The sequence below is a fragment of the Homarus americanus genome, unplaced genomic scaffold, assembly GCF_018991925.1.
Source record: "Homarus americanus isolate GMGI-L3 unplaced genomic scaffold, GMGI_Hamer_2.0 scaffold30858, whole genome shotgun sequence".
Lineage (NCBI taxonomy): Eukaryota > Metazoa > Arthropoda > Malacostraca > Decapoda > Nephropidae > Homarus > Homarus americanus.
In genome coordinates this window covers 3,613,404-3,637,275 of record NW_024737697.1, presented here as the reverse complement: position 1 = coordinate 3,637,275, position 23,872 = coordinate 3,613,404, and the positions used below count along the sequence as shown (strand labels likewise).

At 41.6% G+C, this 23,872-nt stretch overlaps 1 protein-coding gene across 3 annotated transcripts in view; it reads left to right on the top strand.

Annotated features, from left to right (window-relative positions):
• LOC121873553 (equilibrative nucleoside transporter 1-like) overlaps positions 1–23,872 on the top strand; it is a 98,680-nt gene that overhangs the window by 14,905 nt on the left and 59,903 nt on the right. The window contains exon 1 of one of the 3 annotated variants that reach the window (XM_042377196.1): positions 9,438–9,755. The exons of the other annotated variants lie outside the window; for them this stretch is intronic. Coding sequence (XP_042233130.1) covers positions 9,640–9,755 — 116 coding nt within the window. The 5' untranslated portion in view covers positions 9,438–9,639. Of the gene's footprint in view, positions 1–9,437; positions 9,756–23,872 lie in introns of those variants that run through there. 3 annotated transcript variants of the gene reach the window in all.

Here is a 23,872-nt window from a genome sequence, read left to right as displayed (position 1 = left end):
GACTTGAATATCGAGTAAAGAAAGTGCAGTCAAAAGTTTCACCAAGAAAAAGTAGATCACTGTATCCATGGGCTGTACCAACCCTACAACTTCCAATGGCAAAATCAGATGTAGGTATGTATTTCAATATCAATGTTCAAGCATTCTAGTCCTTGCTATATAAAATCAGGAAATATGATGTCATGTCTGATTCATACTACGTACAAGGCTATGAGTGCAAAACAAAAATTTTTGCATTGCTAATACAGTATGCTAAAAATTGAGTTGCTTCATCCATGTCATCAGCGAAATGCCCGATATCCCCTGGGTGTATCCTTGTAACAGTTTACTAATTTTTTTTTTTCAATATTACTTATTGTTTTGGAGGACTCTAAGAAAATATGGCATTCATTTTGTTATACCTGGTCACAGAAAAGCCTTAGCCTTACGATTATTATTATAAAAAAATTAAGCAATCAAACGTCAACAAAGACAAGGCTGGGAACATCTGTGACTGCCCCCCAATTCTCCAGATGACAAGTGTCACTAGTGTAACATCATTGAACGGGGTGGAGCTAAAGCTTGTGACATTACAGTGGTCTGTCCTTACTGTTTACAGTTCTTGTACTGTACAACATAATAAATAACTTATGCATGATCAAAACCTCAAGAGAGTTAGAGCGTACAGTAAAGTACAGTACAGTACAGTACTGTGAGGGAGAGTTAATGCAAGAAAAGTGCAGACACAACAAGTAGCAACACTTTACATAATTATGCTTTCTTACACCATCTATGTACAGTCTCGTTCAAGATTCTTTGAACACTGCTGGAGACAGCTGGCAACTCAAGGCCGTTTGTTTACTATAGTATGTAGTATAATATAATACGAAACAAAAAAGCCCAACCAGTAAATAAAGCAACGGGGAACTAAGTAACCAATCACTGATCACTTTTACATTTTATTCTTAATTTTTACAACGTACTATAGAAAACAAACGGCCTTGAGTTGCCAGCTGTCTCCAGCAGTGTTCAAAGAATCTTGAACGAGACTGTACATCACCCAGTGTTAATGTTGTACATCACCCAGTGTTAATGTTGTACATCACCCAGTGTTAATGTTGTACATCACCCAGTGTTAATGTTGTACATCACCCAGTGTTAATGTTGTACATCACACACTGTTAATGTTGTACATCACACACTGTTAATGTTGTACATCACACACTGTTAATGTTGTACATCACACACTGTTAATGTTGTACATCACCCAGTGTTAATGTTGTACATCACACAGTGTTAATGTTGTACATCACACAGTGTTAATGTTGTACATCACCCATGTTGTACATCACCCTGTACATCACCCAGTGTTAATGTTGTACATCACCCAGTGTTAATGTTGTACATCACCCAGTGTTAATGTTGTACATCACCCAATGTTGTACATCACCCAGTGTGTTTGTTGTGTTAATGTTGTACATCACCAGTTAATGTGTACATCATGTTAATGTTACATCACCCAGTGTTAATGTTGTACATCACCCAGTGTTAATGTTGTACATCACCCAGTGTTACATCACACACTGTTAATGTTGTACATCACACACTGTTAATGTTGTACATCACACACTGTTAATGTTGTACATCACACACTGTTAATGTTGTACATCACCCAGTGTTAATGTTGTACATCACACAGTGTTAATGTTGTACATCACACAGTGTTAATGTTGTACATCACCCAGTGTTAATGTTGTACATCACCCAGTGTTAATGTTGTACATCACCCAGTGTTAATGTTGTACATCACCCAGTGTTAATGTTGTTCATCACCCAGTGTTAATGTTGTACATCACCCAGTGTTAATGTTGTACATCACCCAGTGTTAATGTTGTACATCACACAGTATTAATGTTGTACATCACCCAGTGTTAATGATGTACATCACCCAGTGTTAATGTTGTACATCACCCAGTGTTAATGTTGTTCATCACCCGGTGTTAATGTTGTACATCACCCGGTGTTAATGTTGTACATCACCCAGTGTTAATGTTGTACATCACACAGTGTTAATGTTGTACATCACACACTGTTAATGTTGTACATCACACACTGTTAATGTTGTTCATCACCCAGTGTTAATGTTGTACATCACCCAGTGTTAATGTTGTACATCACACAGTGTTAATGTTGTACATCACACAGTGTTAATGTTGTACATCACACAGTGTTAATGTTGTACATCACCCAGTGTTAATGTTGTACATCACACAGTGTTAATGTTGTACATCACCCAGTGTTAATGTTGTACATCACCCAGTGTTAATTATTGTACATCACCCAGTGTTAATGTTGTACATCACCCACTGTTAATGTTGTACATCACAGTGTTAATGTTGTACATCACACAGTTTTAATGTTGTACATCACTCAGTGTTAATGTTGTACATCACACAGTGTTAATGTTGTACATCACCCAGTGTTACAGCGGCGGTTTGCTGTACTCAGGATTTTCGTGAACATTGACCCAGTCACCGGACCTTGGAATCAGCTGTGTCTACTGTGAGCGACACACACACAAGTCTCCGGGATTGCGGCAACAATTTCACATTATCAAGAAATTCTAGAAAGGATTCTTCAATCAAGCCTACAAGATATAGGTAGTATCTAGGCATACATAAAGTATATACACACATTTACACGTTCAAGACATGCCATCACATTGATAGGACATCAATAGGTTAATGTCATTGTTGTAAGTGCTTACTTATGTTAATACATACTAAGGTTTCAAACTACATATTTTAATGATGTCAATGACACATCTTCTTAAAATAAAAATGTGATAGTTCTACAAAAGTATCACAGACTTAAATTTTCAGCCATGCCGTGTAGTACCCTTCACAACTCAGTACCATTGCTCTCCGCAAACATGAATGTTTCGTTGAAAGAGTCTTAAGCACCACACACTCATTCATCTAGTGTGATGACAGTAGCAAAAGTTGTACATTGCTCAGAAGGTGCGTTCTTAACCACGAAATAGGCGAAGATTATTTCTGCCATGTTGCTTTTGATATTGGCAGTAATGTTTGTGTTTTACATGAAGTTTCTTTCCTGTTTTCAGTCAGTGTCATCCAAGATGAAAATTGTTCATAACATTTTAACCCAAAAGGCACTAAAGTATAGGTCCTCTGTAGTAGCTAATACCCCTACAGTAGTAGAATCCTCAGCTTAGTGTCTACACCTCTGTTTATAACATGGCTAGGGTTGCCTAGGATGTACTGTACTCTGTGAGTTATTTAGGCCTCACGGAGCTTGGCTGGTAGGTGACCGAGCGATGTAATGGGCCCCTGTCTCATCAACAGAACATATTATATAAATGGGTCAATACATCTGATATTATATTCAGATTCACCACCCTGTAACTTTCCACTGGCTATGAGGTGACATGTTCAATGTACGTGATAAGGTGTGCCCACGGGAAGCTGCGTCATACTATGCTGAGTAAAGGCATAAGTAGCCGGCTCTCTGGCCACCTGAAGCGAGCAGTAGTTTGATATCCTTGACTAGAGGAAGACGTTAGTTGAGAGCCGCAGTGGATGGCTCCGTCTTTCCTCGAGGGGGAACGATGTACCCATACTGTTCTCCCTCGATGGGTCACTACTCATGAGTCACTCACAGCAACTTATATCGTAAGGACGTGAGCTAACGTTTATATTACATAAACGCCTTCCCTTTCTCATTCACTCATATATAGTGGAACTTACGGTTGATCTACACTCAGGAATTATAGATACAATCCTTTTAGAATAAAACAAGGAACTACAGTTTGGGTTTCGTTACTTAAACCCAAATAATAAATATATGTGAACGGCCTGGTTAATTGGACAATCCAGCCGATTCAATGTTGTACATCACCCAGTGTTAATGTTATACATCACACAGTGTTAATGTTGTACATCACCCAGTGTTAATGTTGTACATCACCCAGTGTTAATGTTGTACATCACACAGTTTTAATGTTGTACATCACTCAGTGTTAATGTTGTACTTCACACAGTGTTAATGTTGTACATCACCCAGTGTTAATGTACATCACCCAGCGTTAATATTGTACATCACATAGTGTTAATGTTGTACATCACACAGTGTTAATGTTGTACATCACACAGTGTTAATGTTGTACATCACCCAGCGTTAATGTTGTACATCACCCAGTGTTAATGTTGTACATCACACAGTGTTAATGTTATACATCACCCAGTGTTAATATTGTACATCACACTGTGTTAATGTTGTACATCACACAGTGTTAATGTTGTACATCACACAGTGTTAATATTGTACATCACACCTCTCACGTTCTCCAACTTTGTCTTGCCTTGCAAGACCGACTGGAGAAGGTTGAGAAGGAAGTCCAGAGTCTCAAGGGCGAAAACTTAGCCTTGAAGCTAGTTTTAGAGAAGAAAACCTTTGCCAGTGTCGTGAAGGACGGTGAAGTTGAAGTGGATTCATGGAAGGTAGTTGCTGCTAGTGCTACAAAATGCACTCTAAAAAGGCACTCAGCTGTAGACCTAAACAACAGGTTCAGCACCTTAAGTGACGAGTGTGAGGAAGGTGCTATTAACACCACGAGTGCTACTCCCTCTGTTAGTGTGGAGAGAGGGAGTAGCGCAGGTAAGAAATCACCACACTCAGGTAAGGTCAAATGTGTTTCTGTCATGGGAGACTCGATGGTGAAGTATTTAGGTAACAATCTCTGCACTAAAGCTAGGAAGCTCGAGTGTCTCCCCGGGGCAGGGATAGGTAGAGTACTGGAGAGAGTGGAGAACGTCATTGATGACTGTGGAGACAACCCCATAGTCTTACTCAGTGCAGGAGGCAATGATGTAGGTAAGCTTACCAGTGTCGAACTGCGTAAGCTGTATAGGGAAGCTCTAGATAAGATTAGGGTGAAGGGTGGAACTCCTATTGCTTGCTCTATCCTACCTAGACATGGTGCCAGTCGTGAATGGATGTCCCGTGCAATCGGTTTCAATTGCTGGTTGGAAAAACAGTGTAAAGAGCTGTCGACGCCATTCATTGATAATTGGAGCCTGTACTATGGTGATGATAGTATGTATGCAAGGGATGGGGTGCATTTAAGTAGGAAGGGGGTGGCCGTGCTAGCGAAGATAGTTGACAGGGTAGTAAAGGTGGGGTTTTAATATGTCCAAATCCCATCAATGGTAAAGAGAGGAAAATACCATGTGAAAATAACAGCAGTGAAACAGAAGTAGATAATGCTGAAAATATAGTTAGTCATAATAACAAACATCAAAGTAATAAATGTAAAACAGATAGAAACGGAAGAAATATATTGAGTGTTTATTATACTAATAGTGACTTTGAACACCTTCAAAGAGATCTAGATACCTTACATGAGTGGTCAGTAGACTGGCAAATGAATTTTAATACTGATAAATGCAAGGTACTACAGATAGGGAAGACGAATACAAACGTTAAGTATAAACTAGGTAACACGGAAATAGAAAACTCAGATTGTGAAAAAGATCTAGGTGTATTTGTTAGCAACGACTTGAAACCTAGAAAACAATGTATTAGCGTTCGCAACAAGGCAAACAGGATTCTTGGGTTCATATCTAGGAGTGTGAGCAACAGAACTGCTGACGTTATCTTGAAACTTTACCTAGCATTAGTGAGGCCACACATGGATTATGCGGTTCAATTCTGGTGTCCTTATTATAGAATGGACATAGATTCTTTGGAGAGAGTACAAAGAAGAATGACAAAAAATGATCCATAATATTAGAAACCTTCCATATGAAGAAAGACTGAAAAGCTTAGGCTTGCATTCATTAGAGAGGCGTAGAGTTAGGGGAGATATGATAGAGGTGTTCAAGTGGGTAAGTGGGATTAACAAGGGTAAAATGGAAGATGTTCTGAAGCTCAGTAATAACGAAATAACTAGAACAAATGGCTTTAAATTAGATAAGTTCCGATTCAGAAAGGATATAGGCAAGCACTGGTTTGGTAATAGAGTTGTGGATATGTGGAATAGGCTACCGAGTGCTATAGTAGGATCGGGGACGCTAGGTAGCTTCAAGACAAAGTTGGATAGGCACATGGAAGTGCTGGGATGGGTGTGAAAGGGATCTGCCCTGTATGGGCCAGTCGGCCTCCTGCAGTATCCCACTTTCTTATGTTCTTATGTGTTATGTTGTACACCACACACAGTTAATGTTGTACATCACCCAGTATTAATGTTGTACATCACCCATGCATCACCCAGTGTTAATGTTGTACATCACCTAGTGTTAATATTGTACATCACCTAGTGTTAATGTTGTACATCACCTAGTGTTAATGTTGTACATCACCCAGTGTTAATGTTGTCCATCACCCAGTGTTAATGTTGTACATCACCCAGTGTTAATGTTGTACATCACCCAGTGTTTAGTGTTGTACATCACCCAGTGTTTAGTGTTGTACATCACCCAGTGTTAATGTTGTACATCACCCAGTGTTTAGTGTTGTACATCACACATTGTTAATGTTGTACATCATCCAGTGTTAATGTTGTACATCACCCAGTGTTAATGTTGTACATCACCCAGTGTTATAATTGTACATCACACAATGTTAATGTTATTCATCACCCAGTGTTATAATTGTACATCACACAGTGTTAATGTTGTACATCACACAGTGTTAATGTTATACATCACCCAGTGTTATAATTGTACATCACACAGTGTTAATGTTGTACATCACCCAGTGTTAATGTTGTACATCACCCAGTGTTATAATTGTACATCACCCAGTGTTAATGTTGTACATCACCCAGTGTTAATGTTGTACATCACCCAGTGTTATAATTGTACATCACACAGTGTTAATGTTGTACATCACACAGTGTTAATGTTATACATCACACAGTGTTAATGTTGTACATCACCCAGTGTTATAATTGTACATCACACAGTGTTAATGTTATACATCACCCAGTGTTATAATTGTACATCACACAGTGTTAATGTTGTACATCGCACAGTGTTATTGTTATACATCACACAGTGTTAATGTTGTACATCACACAGTGTTAATGTTGTACATCACACAGTGTTAATGTTGTACATCACACAGTGTTAATGTTATACATCACACAGTGTTAATGTTGTACATCACACACTGTTAATGTTGTACATCACACACTGTTAATGTTGTACATCACACACTGTTAATGTTGTTCATCACCCAGTGTTAATGTTGTACATCACACAGTGTTAATGTTGTACATCACCCAGCGTTAATGTTGTACATCACACATTGTTAATGTTATACATCATCCAGTGTTAATGTTGTACATCACACAGTGTTAATGTTGTAATGGGCCCCTGTCTCATCAACAGAACATATTATATAAATGGGTCAATACATCTAATATTTTATTCAGATTCACCACCCTGTAACTTTCCACTGACTATGAGGTGACATGTTCAATGCACGTGATAAGGTTTGCCCACGGGAAGCTGCATCATACTATGCTGAGTAAAGGCATAAGTAGCCGGCTCTCTGGCCACCTGAAGCGAGCATAGTTTGATATCCTTGACTAGAGGAAGACGTTAGTCGAGACCCGCAGTGGATGGCTCCGTCTTCCCTCGAGGGGGAACGACGTACCCATACCGTTCTCCCTTGATGGGTCACTACTCATGGGTCACTCACAGCAACTTATATCGTAAGGACGTGAGCTAACGTTTATATTACATAAACGCCTTCCCTTTCTCATTCACTCATATACAGTGCAACTTACGGTCGATCTATACTCAGTAATTATAGATACAATCCTTTTATAATAAAACAAGGGACTACAGTTTGGGTTTCGTTACTTAAATCCAAATAATAAATATATGTGAACGGCCTGGTTAATTGGACAATCCAGCCGATTCAATGTTGTGCATCACCCAGTGTTAATATTGTACACCACACAATGTTAATGTTGTACATCACACAGTGTTAATGTTGCACATCACACAGTGTTAATGTTGCATATCACCCAGTGTTTATGTTGTACATCACCCAGTGCTAATGTTGTACATCACCCAGTGTTAATGTACATCACACAGTGTTAATGTTGTACATCACACAGTGTTAATGTTGCACATCACACAGTGTTAATGTTGTATATCACCCAGTGTTAATGTTGTACATCACCCAGTGCTAATGTTGTACATCACCCAGTGTTAATGTACATCACACAGTGTTAATGTTGTACATCATGCAGTGTTAATGTTGTACATCACACAGTGTTAATGTTGTACATCACCCAGTGTTAATGTTGTACATCACACATTGTTAATGTTGTACATCACCCAGTGTTAATGTTGTACATCATCCAGTGTTAATGTTGTACATCACACAGTGTTATTGTTGTACATCACCCAGTGTTAATGTTGTACATCACCCAGTGTTAATGTTGTACATCACCCAGTGTTAATGTTGTACATCATCCAGTGTTAATGTTGTACATCACGCAGTGTTAATGTTGTACATCACCCAGTGTTAATGTTGTACATCACACATTGTTAATGTTGTACATCACCCAGTTTTAATGTTGTACATCAACCGATGTTAATGTTGTACATCACCCAGTGTTATTGCTGTACATCAACCAGTGTTAATGTTGTACATCACCCAGTGTTATTGCTGTACATCAACCAGTGTTAATGCTGTACATCAACCAGTGTTAATGTTGTACATCACCCAGTGTTAATGTTGTACATCACCCAGTGTTAATGTTGTACATCACCCAGTGTTAATGTTGTACATCACACAGTGTTAATGTTGTACATCACCCAGTGTTAATGTTGTACATCACCCAGTGTTAATGTTGTACATCACCCAGTGTTAATGTTGTACATCACCAGTGTTAATGTTGTACATCACCAGTGTTAATGTTGTACATCACCAGTGTTAATGTTGTACATCACCAGTGTTAATGTTGTACATCACCCAGTGTTAATGTTGTACATCACCCAGTGTTAATGTTGTACATCACCCAGTGTTAATGTTGTACATCACCCAGTGTTAATGTTGTACATCACCCAGTGTTAATGTTGTACATCACCCAGTGTTAATGTTGTACATCACCCAGTGTTAATGTTGTACATCACCCAGTGTTAATGTTGTACCTTACTGTGATAATGATTTTGGGTCAGTACAGTATAGTACAGTACTAACCTTGGAGAGGTTTCATTGACAACAAGTATATGTTGATGTGTTGTGTGTAGCTGTCTGCCGATACTTGTAGTATGATCAACAATGATGTCCCTTCCCTCCGGCCGCGCATGCCAAACTCTCTTTCCTGCACCCGCGCAGGATCCCCCCTCTCTCTTCCTCTCTCTCTCTTCTCTAATATCGACGTCAGACTTGCTCTTAAAGGCGAGTCGGCAGTCTACAGTCAGAATGCACAAGTGTGCCTAAAAGGAGTGTTTCAGAGTTCTCTTAAGTCAAAGTTAAGAGTGAATTTTGTTACTCATAAATGTGTTAGTCTTTGGTTGAGAAAGGTTTACTCGTAAACCCGGAAATAAAATTTTGAGGCAAATTATAAACTTATTGATTACTTAAGAAAAGAAAGCGACAACAGTAGTGGACGTCCCTATGGGTGTGAGTGTGGTCGTGAATGAGGGCGACGATGAGCGTGAAACCGAGGGGAACTCTCCTAGCTCACCGCCCAAGTCTCCCGTACAAGTGGTGGTGGAGGTCACACATGCCAGGTACAATACCTAACTAACTAGTTAATGTGACTTTACTGTATATATATAACTAAACTGCCCCCACCCTAACTACTCTAGTAACTACTTACACCAACTATATATAATAGTGCAGGTAACAAGTTAGAAGTATACCTTAGTTTAGTATTGTGCAGTAGTATCTAAAGAGCGTTATAGTATGAAGTGGTAGTTAGTGCCAGGCTTAATATTGTTACTATGCCCTGTACCATAAATCACAGTATAGTGCTGTAGTTCGCGTTATGCAAAAAATAATGTGCAGTGCATATTTCTTGTTGTGTAAGTGTCAAGACAAGTGTGTGATGGAGGTAGAGGTAGTGTGTGGTGGAGGTAGAGGCAGTGTAGTGGAGGTAGAGGCACTGTAGTGGAGGTAGAGGCACTGTAGTGGAGGTAGAGGCACTGTAGTGGAGGTAGAGGCAGTGTAGTGGAGGTAGAGGCAGTGTAGTGGAGGTAGAGGCACTGTAGTGGAGGTAGAGGCACTGTAGTGGAGGTAGAGGCACTGTAGTGGAGGTAGAGGCAGTGTAGTGGAGGTGGCATAGGGAGGTTGTTTCATCTGGTGCCACCATCGTCATCCTGGATCGATGTGTCCGGTTGGTTGGGAGTCACTTTGACCTTCCTCTGTCCTTCAAGTGTCCCATGTATGACTTTGTTTATCCCAGTCTCTCTCGTGTGTGTGTGTGTGAGAGAGAGAGAGAGAGAGAGAGAGAGAGAGAGAGAGAGAGAGACCACACCATAGTGTGTCTTGGAACCTTGAGAAACTTACAACGTGTGGAGGGGAGGCAGGCAGCAGGGTGTGTAGAGTTAATGAGGGGACAACAGAGTCCTGGCAGTTGTTTTATGGTAAAAGATAAGTCGGGTGAACGAGAGCACAACGTGAGTATTGGCGAACTGATCCAGTATCTACAACTTTGTATTACCGTGGGTGTATGTTGATGATGGTGTAGTAGGGGAGTGGTGGTGATGGTGTGGTAGGGGAGTGATGGTGTAGTAGATGAGTGGTGATGGTGTGGTAGGGAAGTGGTGGTGATGGTGTGGTAGGGAAGTGGTGGTGATGGTGTGGTAGGGGAGTGGTGGTGATGGTGGTAGGGGAGTGGTGGTGATGGTGTGGTAGGGGAGTGTGATGATGGTGTGTGGTAGGGGAGTGGTGGTGATGGTGTGGTAGGGAGTGGTGGTGATGGGTGGTAGAGGAGTGGTGGTGATGTGTAGTAGATGAGTGGTGGTGGTGTAGTAGATGAGTGGTGATGGTGTGGTAGGGGAGTGGTGGTGATGGTGTAGTAGATGAGTGGTGATGGTGTGGTAGGGGAGTGGTGGTGATGGTGTAGTAGATGAGTGGTGATGGTGTGTGTGGTGTGGAGAGGGAAGGATGGTGGCGTGGTAGGGGAGTGGTGGTGTGTGGTAGGGAATGGGTGATGGAATGGTAGGAGAGTGGTGGCGTGGTAGCGGTGTGGTAGGGGAGGGTGGTGGTGGTGCGGTAGGGGAGGTGGTAGTATGGTAGGGGAGTGGTGGCGTGGTAAGGGAATGGTTGTGTTGTAGGGGAGTGGTGGTGGTAGTTTGGTAGGGAGTGGTGGTATGGTATGGGAGTGGTTGTATGGTAGGAGGGTGGTGTGTGGTAGGAGACTGGTTGTGGTGGTAGTGTGGTAGGGGAGTGGTTGTGGTGATGTGGTAGGGGAGTGGTGGTGGTGGTATGGTAGGGGAGTGGTGGTGTGGTAAGGGTGGTTGTGTGGTAGGGGTGGTGGTGTGGTAGAAGACTGGTTGTGGCGGTGTGGGAGGGGAGTGGTGGTGGTTATGGTGTGGTAGAGGAGTGGTGGTGGTTATGGTGTGGTAGGGGAGGGTGGTGTGGTTGGCAATGATGTGTTGCATTATAAGCCATTATTGTCAGCCTCTGGTAATCATGTGTGTGTGAAGGAAGTAGTAGCTGATAAGTCTGACGCCAGCAACCCTCGGGTAGGTTCTTGGGTTATTTTTACCTTTCCCAACTTGCGGGGTATGTCTGCCTTCAGACAGGAGAAGTTTAGCCGCCCGTACAGTCAGTGAGAAAAATGTCAATAGTTTTTGTGACATATTTAATGTGTACCAAACGTCGAGTAGTGACACAAAAAATATCAAAGTCGATCTTTTTATATAGTTAAACACGCATTAGACATAACTAAGTTTATTAATAAACATTTGATATGTAACATGTGATACCCGCATGTCATTTACCTCAACTGTAACATACTACAGTACATGGTCTCAGAGCTTATTTGTTAAATGGTGACTTTCTTCCTTCATCTTTGCTTCTCCCGAGAGCCTAATGGACGCCAATTGAATAAACGGTAGTTGGACCATTGCGTCAGTTGTCTTCACTGAACCTCGATGTTAACATCAATAGGGCGAGTGTTTTTCATACGAGGTGCGGGCTTTTACTGTACTTGTTACTTCAGTTCTTTAAGATTTAGTAAGATTTTTGTTTATACTATAAGCAGCGCAGCACCTATTGTACCTTACTTTAATAGAGGGATAAATGTACTTGGTATAACGCTGTTTAGGGTTGCCATACGTCCGTATTTTCCCGGACATGTCCTCCAGTTAGGTCTCGAAATCTTCACCCGGAAGGAATTTTTTAAATTCTTCTAAAGTTCGGAATTTCAGCTAACATCATTTTCTCCACGGAAAGAAACATGAAACTGTAATGACGAGAGAGAGACTGTGAGAGAGGGGAGGTGGAAACAGTAGAGATCTTGTTCAGTTTTCGTCAGCTGATAAGTCACGTGTCCACCTGTACGGTGTTGTCAACTTAGCTGCTAACAGTTTTTGGGGTAAACTGTAGTGCCATGTACTGCTTTTCCTTGTTCTTCACCCACGCACATTATTATATATATATATTTTTTTTTTGTATTCAGTGCTATTACAGCCATAAATGAAATGATGAAAGTATACCATTTTTTTTTACACTAACATTTGTTTTTCTTGTCCTGCATTTAAGGCATTTTAGCAATTTTCAACCATAATCTAGCCACTTTCGTTATATTATTTACGTGTGTCGACAACTATGACGGTGACCGGTGGTTGGCCAGTCGTTAACCTGCAGTGACAGTGTTTGATCTTAGTCTTTGTTGTGGGTATGTCGCTTTGGTGCCACAGTTAGTGCTTACGATTTGTTGTACTTTTCCAGAGCATAAAACGGTCACGGCTGCATCAAGGTTACATAGCGCCAAAGTGTGTGCCAGGTGGTGGGAGGGGGGCATGATGTCTTCGGGAACGTCCTCTTTTTTTAATGTTCAGATATGGCAACCCTAGATAATCTTATTGCTGTAAACTTTATTATATTACGAATAACAAATGATTTTGTAGCTGGATAATGTATTTTATTTTTTTATGAGTAACACATGTCAGCGTGTACAGTACTAGCTTAACCAAGGTTAAAATATAATATTACCAAACACATGACATCTAGCTTTGAGGACGAGGTGTGTCGGCGATACACCTGCGAACAACTTTATATTTTTTCCCGCCTCTGCTAACGGTCGTGTAATATTTCAATGTGATTCTGATCTTTAAAAATGCTTTTTTTGCATAATGTAGTATTACTGGTACGTAATTTGTCTTAGTATGCCTTATTGTGGGTAAAAGTAAGTATATATTGTATGCATCTTCCGAAAGCGTGAATTTGCTACCATAGTTTTACAGTTAATTCATGTATAATATTTCTGATAAACTTCCTATGTGCTTATGTTTGAAATAATGACAGTTTGCTTCATTGTTTATATAATATTAAGGTGAATGACAGACCCTACTGGTAAACTAACTTGTGTTTTATAAGTCTAATTAGATAACTTGCGTCGCCTTGACTGTTATCACTAGTGAGGAAAAGGTTGTGTACTGTGTGTGTGTGTGTGTGTGTTATCTATATATTTCTCTCACTAAAGTCCATGGGTGTGTTACGTACTTGGCACACCTGCTGTTACCTCTTCCATGGACGGTGGTGTCAGCTCTGAGTGACAACCGTGTACAGTCCCAGCCTAAAACTGGTCCCCTGTTGTCATATATTTGTAAGCTAACAGGTGGAGCATTTTACAGCCAACCATGATAGCCGCCCGACCTGTGATGGGAGGGGAGGGGAGACTCACTCGCTGCATCAACAGGGAATTAAGACGCTGATCTCTCTACCTTCCTCCTCCTACGGTTTCTCTTCCTCTTCGATCTATGCGCTCTCCTCCTCCTCCTTGAGTGTGTTAAGGTGATCGTCTTAACTTATTGTGAAGACCCAACATTGTCTTAGTCTTTATGTTCTTGTCATAAGATATAACTGGTGGAGGTGAAGAAGGTGGATGAAGAGAAAATGGAGGGGGAGGAGGAGAAGTAGGTGGAGGTGAAGAAGGTGGATGAGGAGGAGAAGCAGTAGATGGAGGTGAAGAAGAAGGCGGATGAAGAGAAAGTGGAGGAGAAGAAGACTAAGGTGAAGGTGAAGAGAGTGGAGGAGGAGGAGAAGTAGGTGGAGGAGGAGGAGAAGTAAGTGGAGTAGGAAGAGGAGGAGAAGCACTGAAGTGTTGTGAGTCCTGAAGTGTTGTGAACCCTGAGGTGTTATGAGTCCTGAGGTGTTGTGAACCCTGAGGTGTTATGAGTCCTGGGTGTTGTGAGTCCTGAGGTGTTGTAAGTCCTGAGGTGTTGTGAGCCCTGAGGTGTTGTGAGTCCTGAGGTGTTGTGAGTTGTGAGCCCTGAGGTGTTGTGAGTCCTGAGGTGTTGTGAGTCCTGAGGTGTTGTGAGCCCTGAGGTGTTGTGGGAGCCCTGAGGTGTTGTGAGTCCTGGTGTTGTGAGCCCTGAGGTGTTGTCAGCCCTGAGGTGTTGTCAGTCCTGAGGTGTTGTCAGTCCTGAGGTGTTGTCAGTCCTGAGGGTGTTGTGAGTCCTGGGTGTTGTGAGCACTGAGGTGTTGTGAGCCCTGAGTGTTGTGAGTCCTGGGTGTTGTGACTCCTGAGGTGTTGCGAGTCCTGAGGTGTTGTGAGGCCTGAGGTGTTGTAAGCCTGAGGTGTTGTGAGCCCTGAGGTGTTGTGAGTCCTGAGGTGTTGTGAGGTGTTGTGAGTCCTGAGGTGTTGTGAGCCCTGAGGTGTTGCGAGCCCTGAGGTGTTGTGAGCCCTGAGGTGTTGTGAGCCCTGAGGTGATGTGAGCCTGAAGTGTTGTGAGCCCTGAGGTGTTGCGAGCCTGAGGTGTTGTGAGCCCTGAGGTGTTGTGAGCCCTGAGGTGATGTGAGCCTGAGTTGTGAGCCTGAGGTGTTGTGAGTCCTGAGGTGTTGTGAGCCCTGAAGTGTTGTGAGTCCTGGGTGTTGTGAGTCCTGGAGGTGTTGTGAACCCTGATGTGTTGTGAGCCCTAAGGTGTTGTGAGTCCTGAGGTGTTGTGAGCCCTGAGGTGTTGTGAGCCCTGAGGTGTTGTGAGCCCTGAGGTGTTGTGAGCCCTGAGGTGTTGTGAGCCCTGAGGTGTTGTGAGTCCTGAGGTGTTGTGAGTCCTGAGGTGTTGTGAGTCCTGAGGTGTTGTGAGTCCTGAGGTGTTGTGACCCACTTTCATGGTTGTGAATCGTGTTGTACAGTGACCTCCACGCCCGCACTCGCCAAATGGTTTCACTTTGTGTCAGGATTTATATCTCACTTTAACTGTCTCGGAGAAAGTACCAGTATAAGCCGGATTATTTCCCGTATAGCAAAGAAAGTATCACTATACCACACCTACAGCAGAAAGTACCACTATACCACAGCCTACAGCAGAAAGTACCACTATACCACACCTACAGCAGAGTACCACTATACACACCTAGTACCACTATACCACACTACAGCAGAAAGTACCATACCACAGCCTACAGCAGAAAGTGCCACTATACCACAGCCTTCAGCAGAAAGTACCACTATACCACACCTATAGCAGTACCACTATACCACAGCCTACAGCAGAAAGTACCACTATACCACACCTACAGCAGAAAGTACCACTATACCACAGCCTACAGCAGAAAGTGCCACTATACCACAGCCTACAGCAGAAAAGTACCACTATACCACACCTATAGCAGAAAGTACCACTATACCACAGCCTACAGCAGAAAGTACCACTATACCGCAGCCTACAGCAGAAAGTACCACTATACCACAGCCTACAGCAGAAAGTACCACTATACCACACCTATAGCAGAAAGTACCACTATACCACACTTACAGCAGAAAGTACCACTATACCGCAGCCTACAGCAGAAAGTACCACTATACCACAGCCTACAGCAGAAAGTACCACTATACCACACCTACAGCAGAAAGTACCACTATACCACACCTATAGCAGAAAGTACCACTATACCACACCTACAGCAGAAAGTACCACTATACCACAGCCTACGGCAGAAAGTACCACTATACCACACCTGCAACAGAAAGTACCACTATACCACACCTACAATAGAAAGTACCACTATGCTACACCTACTTTCATCGTGTGGTAGTTTTGAAGAGGATTTTTAGCGAGTTATTAATTTCACGTTTTATTTCACAAGTATTCTTCTACCGACGAGTGAGACTTAAAAAAAAAGAATTTCCAATTATGAATGAAAAAATATTTCGAGTTATTATGTCAGGTGTCCATAATAATATATTATGACAATAGAGAATGTATACACACAAGGACTACCGCGGTGTTTATGACTAGACAAATATTAGCAGATATCTACCAGTGTATTACGCCGTGGAAATTCTGTTAGTGGCCCTCAAAGTGTGAATAAAATGTGCACTTGTGTTATCTACACATACGCTGAATTGTGTACCTGCATTGTCTATACACATGCTGAATTGTATACATGTATTGTCTATACACATGCTGAATTGTATACCTGCATTGTCTATCTATACACATGCTGAATTGTATACCTGCATTGTCTATACACATGCTGAATTGTACACCTGCATTGTCTATACACATGCTGAATTGTATACCTGCGTTGTCTATACACATGCATACATATTTTAGTGAATAAAACTGAACTGAATTGAATTAAAGTACAGTAGTTGTGTACACTTTAGTTATACATGGCGGACAATGACTCGAGCAAGGTGTCTTTTCTCAGTAGATGTGAGAAAACAACTTACGGAGAGATGGGAGAGATGCCGTACAATTGTTGTTAGTGAAGTGGCGGGCGTGGATACGTAAGATGAAGAGAATGTTATATAAGTGTTAAAGTGAGGCGGTGGAAACGAGGTCGAGAAAGGTAGTGGTGAGAATGTGTTATGGTTCCCGTAATGTATACTAACAAGTTGCCCTCTGCTGATACCATAAGGGCAGTTCAGAAGTGTAGAAAGGTTACGTCACATATGCTATGCGGTTGTCTAAACTCGCCAAAGTTGAGGCAAATTTACCTTCCGTTTCAACGTAGTACCAGAATCCTGGAGGATAGCGAATGTAATACCGATTTTCAAGAAGGGGGATAGATCACTATCCTCTAACTACCGCCCAATCAGTCTAACATCAATAGTAGGCAAATTACTGGAAGCAATCATTTCAAACTCTATTCGAAATCACCTGGAGAAGCACCGATTGATCAATGATTCCCTGCATGGCTTCACAAGCGGACGTTCTTGCCTAACTAATCTATTAACATTCTTTTCATCAGTTTTCGAATCGGTGGACGGGGGTCACAATTATGATGTGGTATATCTCGACTTTAGCAAAGCCTTCGACAGAGTCCCCCACGAAAGACTAATTAGAAAGGTAGAAGCTCATGGCATCAAAGGTGACATCCTTAAATGGATTAGGGCGTGGTTACAGGACAGGAAACAGCGAGTGAGCATTAACGGCACTAAGTCCCATTGGAGCAACGTCACAAGTGGAGTTCCGCCAAGGCTCAGTACTTGGACCATTATTATTTATTATATACATAAACGATATAGATATCGGCATAGACAGCAACATAAGTAAATTTGCTGATGACACTAAAATAGGACGTGTTATCAAATCTGACGAGGACTCGGCAAAACTACAGGAAGATCTAAACAAATTTTTCGAATGGTCTGAAAAATGGCAGATGAAATTCAACGTCGACAAATGTAAAGTACTCAGTATAGGAGATGTAAACAGGGAAACCAGATACCAGATGAACAACGATGCCATAGAGAAATCCGACTGCGAGAGAGATTTAGGAGTAATGATAAGTAGGAACCTTAAGCCAAGTAAACAATGTGTTTTTGCTCGTAACAAGGCTAATAAAGTACTTGGGTTCATACAAAGGAGTGTTAGTTACAAGACTAGCGAGGTCATCCTAAAACTGTATCTTGCTCTTGTGAGACCACACCTGGATTACGCAGTTCAGTTCTGGTCACCGTATTACAGAATGGATATAGAATCCTTGGAAAGAATTCAGAGGAGAATGACAAGACTAATCCCGGGCATTAGGAACCTTGAGTATAGAGACAGGTTAAAGCATCTTAATTTGCACTCCCTTGAGAGACGAGAGCGAGGGGCGACCTGATAGAGGTGTATAAGGAAGGCAGGGCTAAACAAAGGACATTACAAAGGTACTCAAATTATCCAACCAGGAGCGAGCTCGTAACAATGGTTTTAAATTAGACAAATTTAGATTTAGGCGTGAAATAGGTAAACACTGGTTTGGAAACAGAGTAGTGGATGAATGGAACAAGTTACCAAATATCATCATTAACTCGAATACGCTAAATTGCTTCAAACATAGGTTGGATGTTCATATGAGCAATAGGGGTTGGGTGTAAACGGGACTGCCCAGTATGGGCCAATAGGCCCGCTGCAGTTTCCTCGATTCTTATGTTCTTATGTTCTTATGTATCTCTGACACTGTCGACGGTGTAAAATAGTTTCATATCTTTTTACTCGCCAGAAAGTGTTCACGATGCTAAAGCGGATGTATTACTGTACTGTAATAAGCGAGGAGAGGACGTGGGCTGAAGACCATCCTGTGTGTAGTAATGCTTGCATGTTATCTCTTGTTACCGCGTACAAAACCTTACTGTGTACCTGCAGAGTTTACAAGATACTACGTATAAAACCTTACTGTGTACCTGTACAGTTTACAAGATACCACGTACAAAACCGGACTGTGTACCTGTACAGTTTACTAGATACAACGAACAAAATCCTACTGTGTACCTGCAGAGTTTACAAGATATCCATAATATTTGGTGAAGTAAAATCATCACTATTCGATCAGTAGTTGTTAATCTTTTCCCCTCCATTTCCCTCTTGTGAAACCTCCCAAATCCCTGTGGACCCCCCTTCATTTATCCCCCAAAAGCCGTTAAAATTAATAATGAAAATAATAACTATATAAATGTATACCTATAATACTATGCCAATTTAAGTCATCCAGTGATTTCAAAGTCAAATGCAAAGTCAAATTAAAAAGAGGGCAAATCCTATCCTACTAAGTTGAAATGAATAACAAAACATTGTTTATTTCAGATTGCCCAATTTTTCTTTAAAAATTTCCAACTGTTCATTGTCCGCCGTGGACTCACTGAAATATTGCCGTGTGTGGACCCCACTTTGAGAACCCATGTATTAAATAATTAGATGAAGCAGCGATGATATAAACGGATTGTCACACTTATCACCGTGGAAGATGACACGACCAGTGTAAGATGATCGGATGAAAGTGTGTAGTTGTATCTGATGAGTGAAGGATACAGTCAACACACATTCATCTTGATTGTAAATTAACATACTTGAATATTATTTTGGTTGTAAAACACTATTAGAGTATTCTGATATGTAAATGGGGTGACATTAACCATCCTAACATGGTTAAACATGTTTCAAACTTTAAGAAATACAGTAGTTTGAGACTTTGTTTCATTTATTGTGACTAATGTGATACAATGATTAACTCAAGAGTAGGAGTTTAAAGCTTGGCGTCTGAGCAAATTACAGATTTTGACAAAATTGAGTATCGGAGTGTCATAAAATCCCCAAACAGAAGGTTCCACAGCAAAGGAAATTGATTGTGGTATCGAAGTCTAAGAAGACAAGCATAAACGTCACATGTTGGGCTTGTGTAGCGCAGACGACCCCTCATAGTTCACCACAGCAAACATGGGCGCGAGGGCCCTGGTTGACAGACGCCTTCGTAGTGATGGGGGTAGTACAAAATTTTTCGACCCGAATGAACGGGTTTTCAGTTGGTGGTGACGTATGGTCAATAAATGGCATTTTGCAATCTGAATCGATAGTTGTAAAACATGAACTGAAAAAATATTGCAACAAATGACGTAGGTGACATATACTTTGAGTTCGAACATTCACTATGTTGAGTGTCCGAGTGAATGCTCGAATATACAGGGTAAAGCATAATGTCTCCTACGTCATTTGTTGCTGTATTTGTCTTTCCGGCGCTGGCGGCTATCTGCCTTGGTATGCAATCGGGCTAACTCGAAAGTATTCACACGAGAGTGTGTCGATACTTTAAAGTTAGCCCGACTGCATTCCGAGGCAGACAAACGCTGGATAGACGCTACCGCCGCCCCTCCCACCCTAGATGTAGCCCTCCACGCGTTACCATCTGTGGAGTCACGTCATTGTATCATAGCTGGATGATCGTCATACTCAATTCCGATTGATAGCAATGTATTAGAAGTAGTGAAAGTGGTAGTGTTGGTGGTAGTAATTGCAGTAGTGATAGTGTAGGTTTCAGTCGTGAGGTAAGATGAGCTGCAAGTTGGGTTACTTCTACCACCCCCGCCCTCTCCATGTTCTCCTGCAGCATGAGTGTGATGCAGCAGTTTGGATGAGAGAGGACGGTGCCTGCTACACTAACTCATCTTGTTTCTGTATTTAACATAGCAAAGTGTTTGATGGTGGTGAAGTACATGAATTGTTAGTTATGTGATGGCCGCACACACCGTCTGCCTTATGTGGTAAAAAACAGATATTCTTTTACAGAGTTTTCGTCTCCTGATATCGTCTGACAAAGGCTTTCCTGGAAACATTTGTGTGTTTTACCCGCCACCTTTAGAATGTCTCCACGTGGTAGACGGTGCAGTCCAGGGTTGTACAGTACAGTACATTACGGTATATAAATGTGGCACTTAAGGCCCTACCTTACACTATACCACAACACTACTTACTGACTTTGTCTTTGAGGAAGAGAAAATATAGTGTCAGCAATAAACTGGAGCTATTAATATTTTACTGAAAACCATGTGTAGTATAATATCTCCGCCTAAATAATGAGAAAGTTGGCCTTGGCTCTAGTAAATATTGATGCCAAATACTGGCTGTCAAATACGCCCAAGATGTTTTCGGTATGAACCTATAACATTACTTTCATTTTAGTGTATAAAACTTTTCAGAATTATTAAATGGAAACAGTAGTTCTTATGGACTGACAGTCATACGCACAGTCAACACACACTACAGTATGCCTCACCTAAACGCCGTGTGGCGATACAATAAAACACTAATGACTGAGATGAAAAGAGTGTGGTAGTGGGGCTGGCGGCAATATCCGGGGTGGTGGTTTGCCGCTTTGGACCACGTGGCCGCTTGGTGCCACGAGGCAGCTTGGTGCCACGTGGTCGCTTGGTGCCACGAGGCCGCTTGGTTCCACGAGGCCGCTTGGTGCCACGTGGTCGCTTGGTGCCACGAGGCCGCTTGGTGCCACGTGGTGCTTCCTACCACAGTTCAGTGAGGGAGTAATGGTGCTTCATAGGTGATGAAGGGTAGTGTTTCATAGTAAAGTGAGGAAGGTGTGGTGCTTCACAGTAAAGTGAGGAAGGTGTGGTGCTTCATAGTTAAGTGGGGAAAGAGTGGTACTTCATAGTTAAGTGGGGAAGGAGTGGTCCTTCATAGTTAAGTGGGAAAGGTGTGGTGCTTCATAGTTAAACGAGGAAGGTGTGGTGCTTCATAGTTAAACGAGGAAGGTGTGGTGCTTCATAGTTAAGTGAGGAAGGTGTGGTACTTCATAGTTACGTGAGGAAGGTGTGGTGCTTCATAGTTAAGTGTCAAAGGTGTGGTGCTTCATAGTTAAGTGAGGAAGGTGTGGTGCTTCATAGTTAAGTGTGGAAGGTGTGGTGCTTCATAGTTAAGTGTCAAAGGTGTGGTGCTTCATAGTTAAGTGAGGAAGGTGTGGTGCTTCATAGTTAAGTGTCAAAGGTGTGGTGCTTCATAGTTAAGTGAGGAAGGTGTGGTGCTTGTGAGGAAGACATGATTGTCAACCTATGGACTAAGCTATTACTGACGACGGACAAAACGAGTCCAACAAAGATACAGTATTAATCTTATCTGTTGTTATGTTAGGTTTAAATGTCAGTCATCACTAATGATTTAGTCACTCCTGGGACCCAACCCTTGTCCAGAAGGTCACTGCTATTATGCCTAATGTTCAAGCAGTACTTGTGTGGTTGAATCATAGCTATCCTACTGTCAACAGCGGCTGAACCAAACTGCGAAAGCTTTGACGGATGTTTATCTCCTGGGTGTAGCGTATTTCACCTAAAAATTAACCACGCTAACCTAACCTAACATCATCCCACAAATAAAGTTAAACCGTTTAATCTTTAGGTGAAATAAGCTGGGGTGGAAATTCTTCAGCTAATCCCATAAAACTCTGTTTTTCCTGAATACAAGAAATGTTGAAAAACTGACATTATCATAGTTAATGGTTATTGTAAAGCTGATTAAATCATCTTTTGTAATGAATGCATTTTATGTTATTTTGGCAATTCTGATAATAGACTATGTTCACTGGCAGTAATGCACTCACAGTAAAATGAAAATAACGTGAGGTGTGATTGTTCATTTAACTTTGTTTTGTTTTTTGTCTCAAGGATGCAACTACTGTGTGTCCCGAAGTGGTGGATGATATAGCTCCACTACCTACCGGTAGTTTACGAGTACATAGTCACGTGTGAGGTTTTCATAAGGCCTCGTACACATCAAGATACATTGTCTGGAAGCAGTCGCGCAACAATGTTTCTGGACTGTTGAGAGATAGTCGCGCAACAAATTTGGATTTTTCTGAGCCGCGAAAAAGTCCAGAGAGTTGCCATATCTGAACATTAAAAAAAGAGGACGTTCCCGAAGACATCACCCCCCCTCCCCACCACCTGGCACACACTTTGGCGCTATGTAACCTTGATGCAGCCGTGACCGTTTTATGCTCTGGAAAAGTACAACAAATCGTAAGCACTAACTGTGGCACCAAAGCGACATACCCACAACAAAGACTAAGATCAAACACTGTCACTGCAGGTTAACGACTGGCCAACCACCGGTCACCGTCATAGTTGTCGACACACGTAAATAATATAACGAAAGTGGCTAGATTATGGTTGAAAATTGCTAAAATGCCTTAAATGCAGGACAAGAAAAACAAATGTTAGTGTAAAAAAAAATGGTATACTTTCATCATTTCATTTATGGCTGTAATAGCACTAAAAAAAAAAATATATATATATATATATATATATATATATATATATATATATATATATATATATATATATATATATATATATATATATATAATAATGTGCGTGGCTGAAGAACAAGGAAAAGCAGTACATGGCACTACAGGTTACCCCAAAAACTGTTAGCAGCTAAGTTGACAACACCGTACAGGCGGACACGTGACTTATCAGCTGACGAAAACTGAACAAGATCTCTACTGTTTCCACCTCCCCTCTCTCACAGTCTCTCTCTCTCTCTCGTCATTACAGTTTCATGTTTCTTTCCGTGGAGAAAATGATGTTAGCTGAAATTCCGAACTTTTGAAGAATTTAAAAAATTCCTTCCGGGTGAAGATTTCGAGACCTAACTGGAGGACATGTCCGGGAAAATACGGAAGTATGGCAACCCTACCAGAGACAATGTTGCACAACAATGTATCTTGGTGTGTACGAGGCCTAGCACTCTTCTTACTGAAGAAATACGAGGAGGGAAGGCATCATAAACAATAAATGGTACAAAGCGAATTACTTCAACCCTCCTGGACTCGGGTCATGTTTCACTGCTTGTAGCCAACATCAGTATTACCTTCACCCCATGTGCTCAATTCATCTCTTTGTTTGCTGTTATGATGTGCGTTCGCTTATCTTTTAGTGAAGTAGTGATTTAAACAAACATCT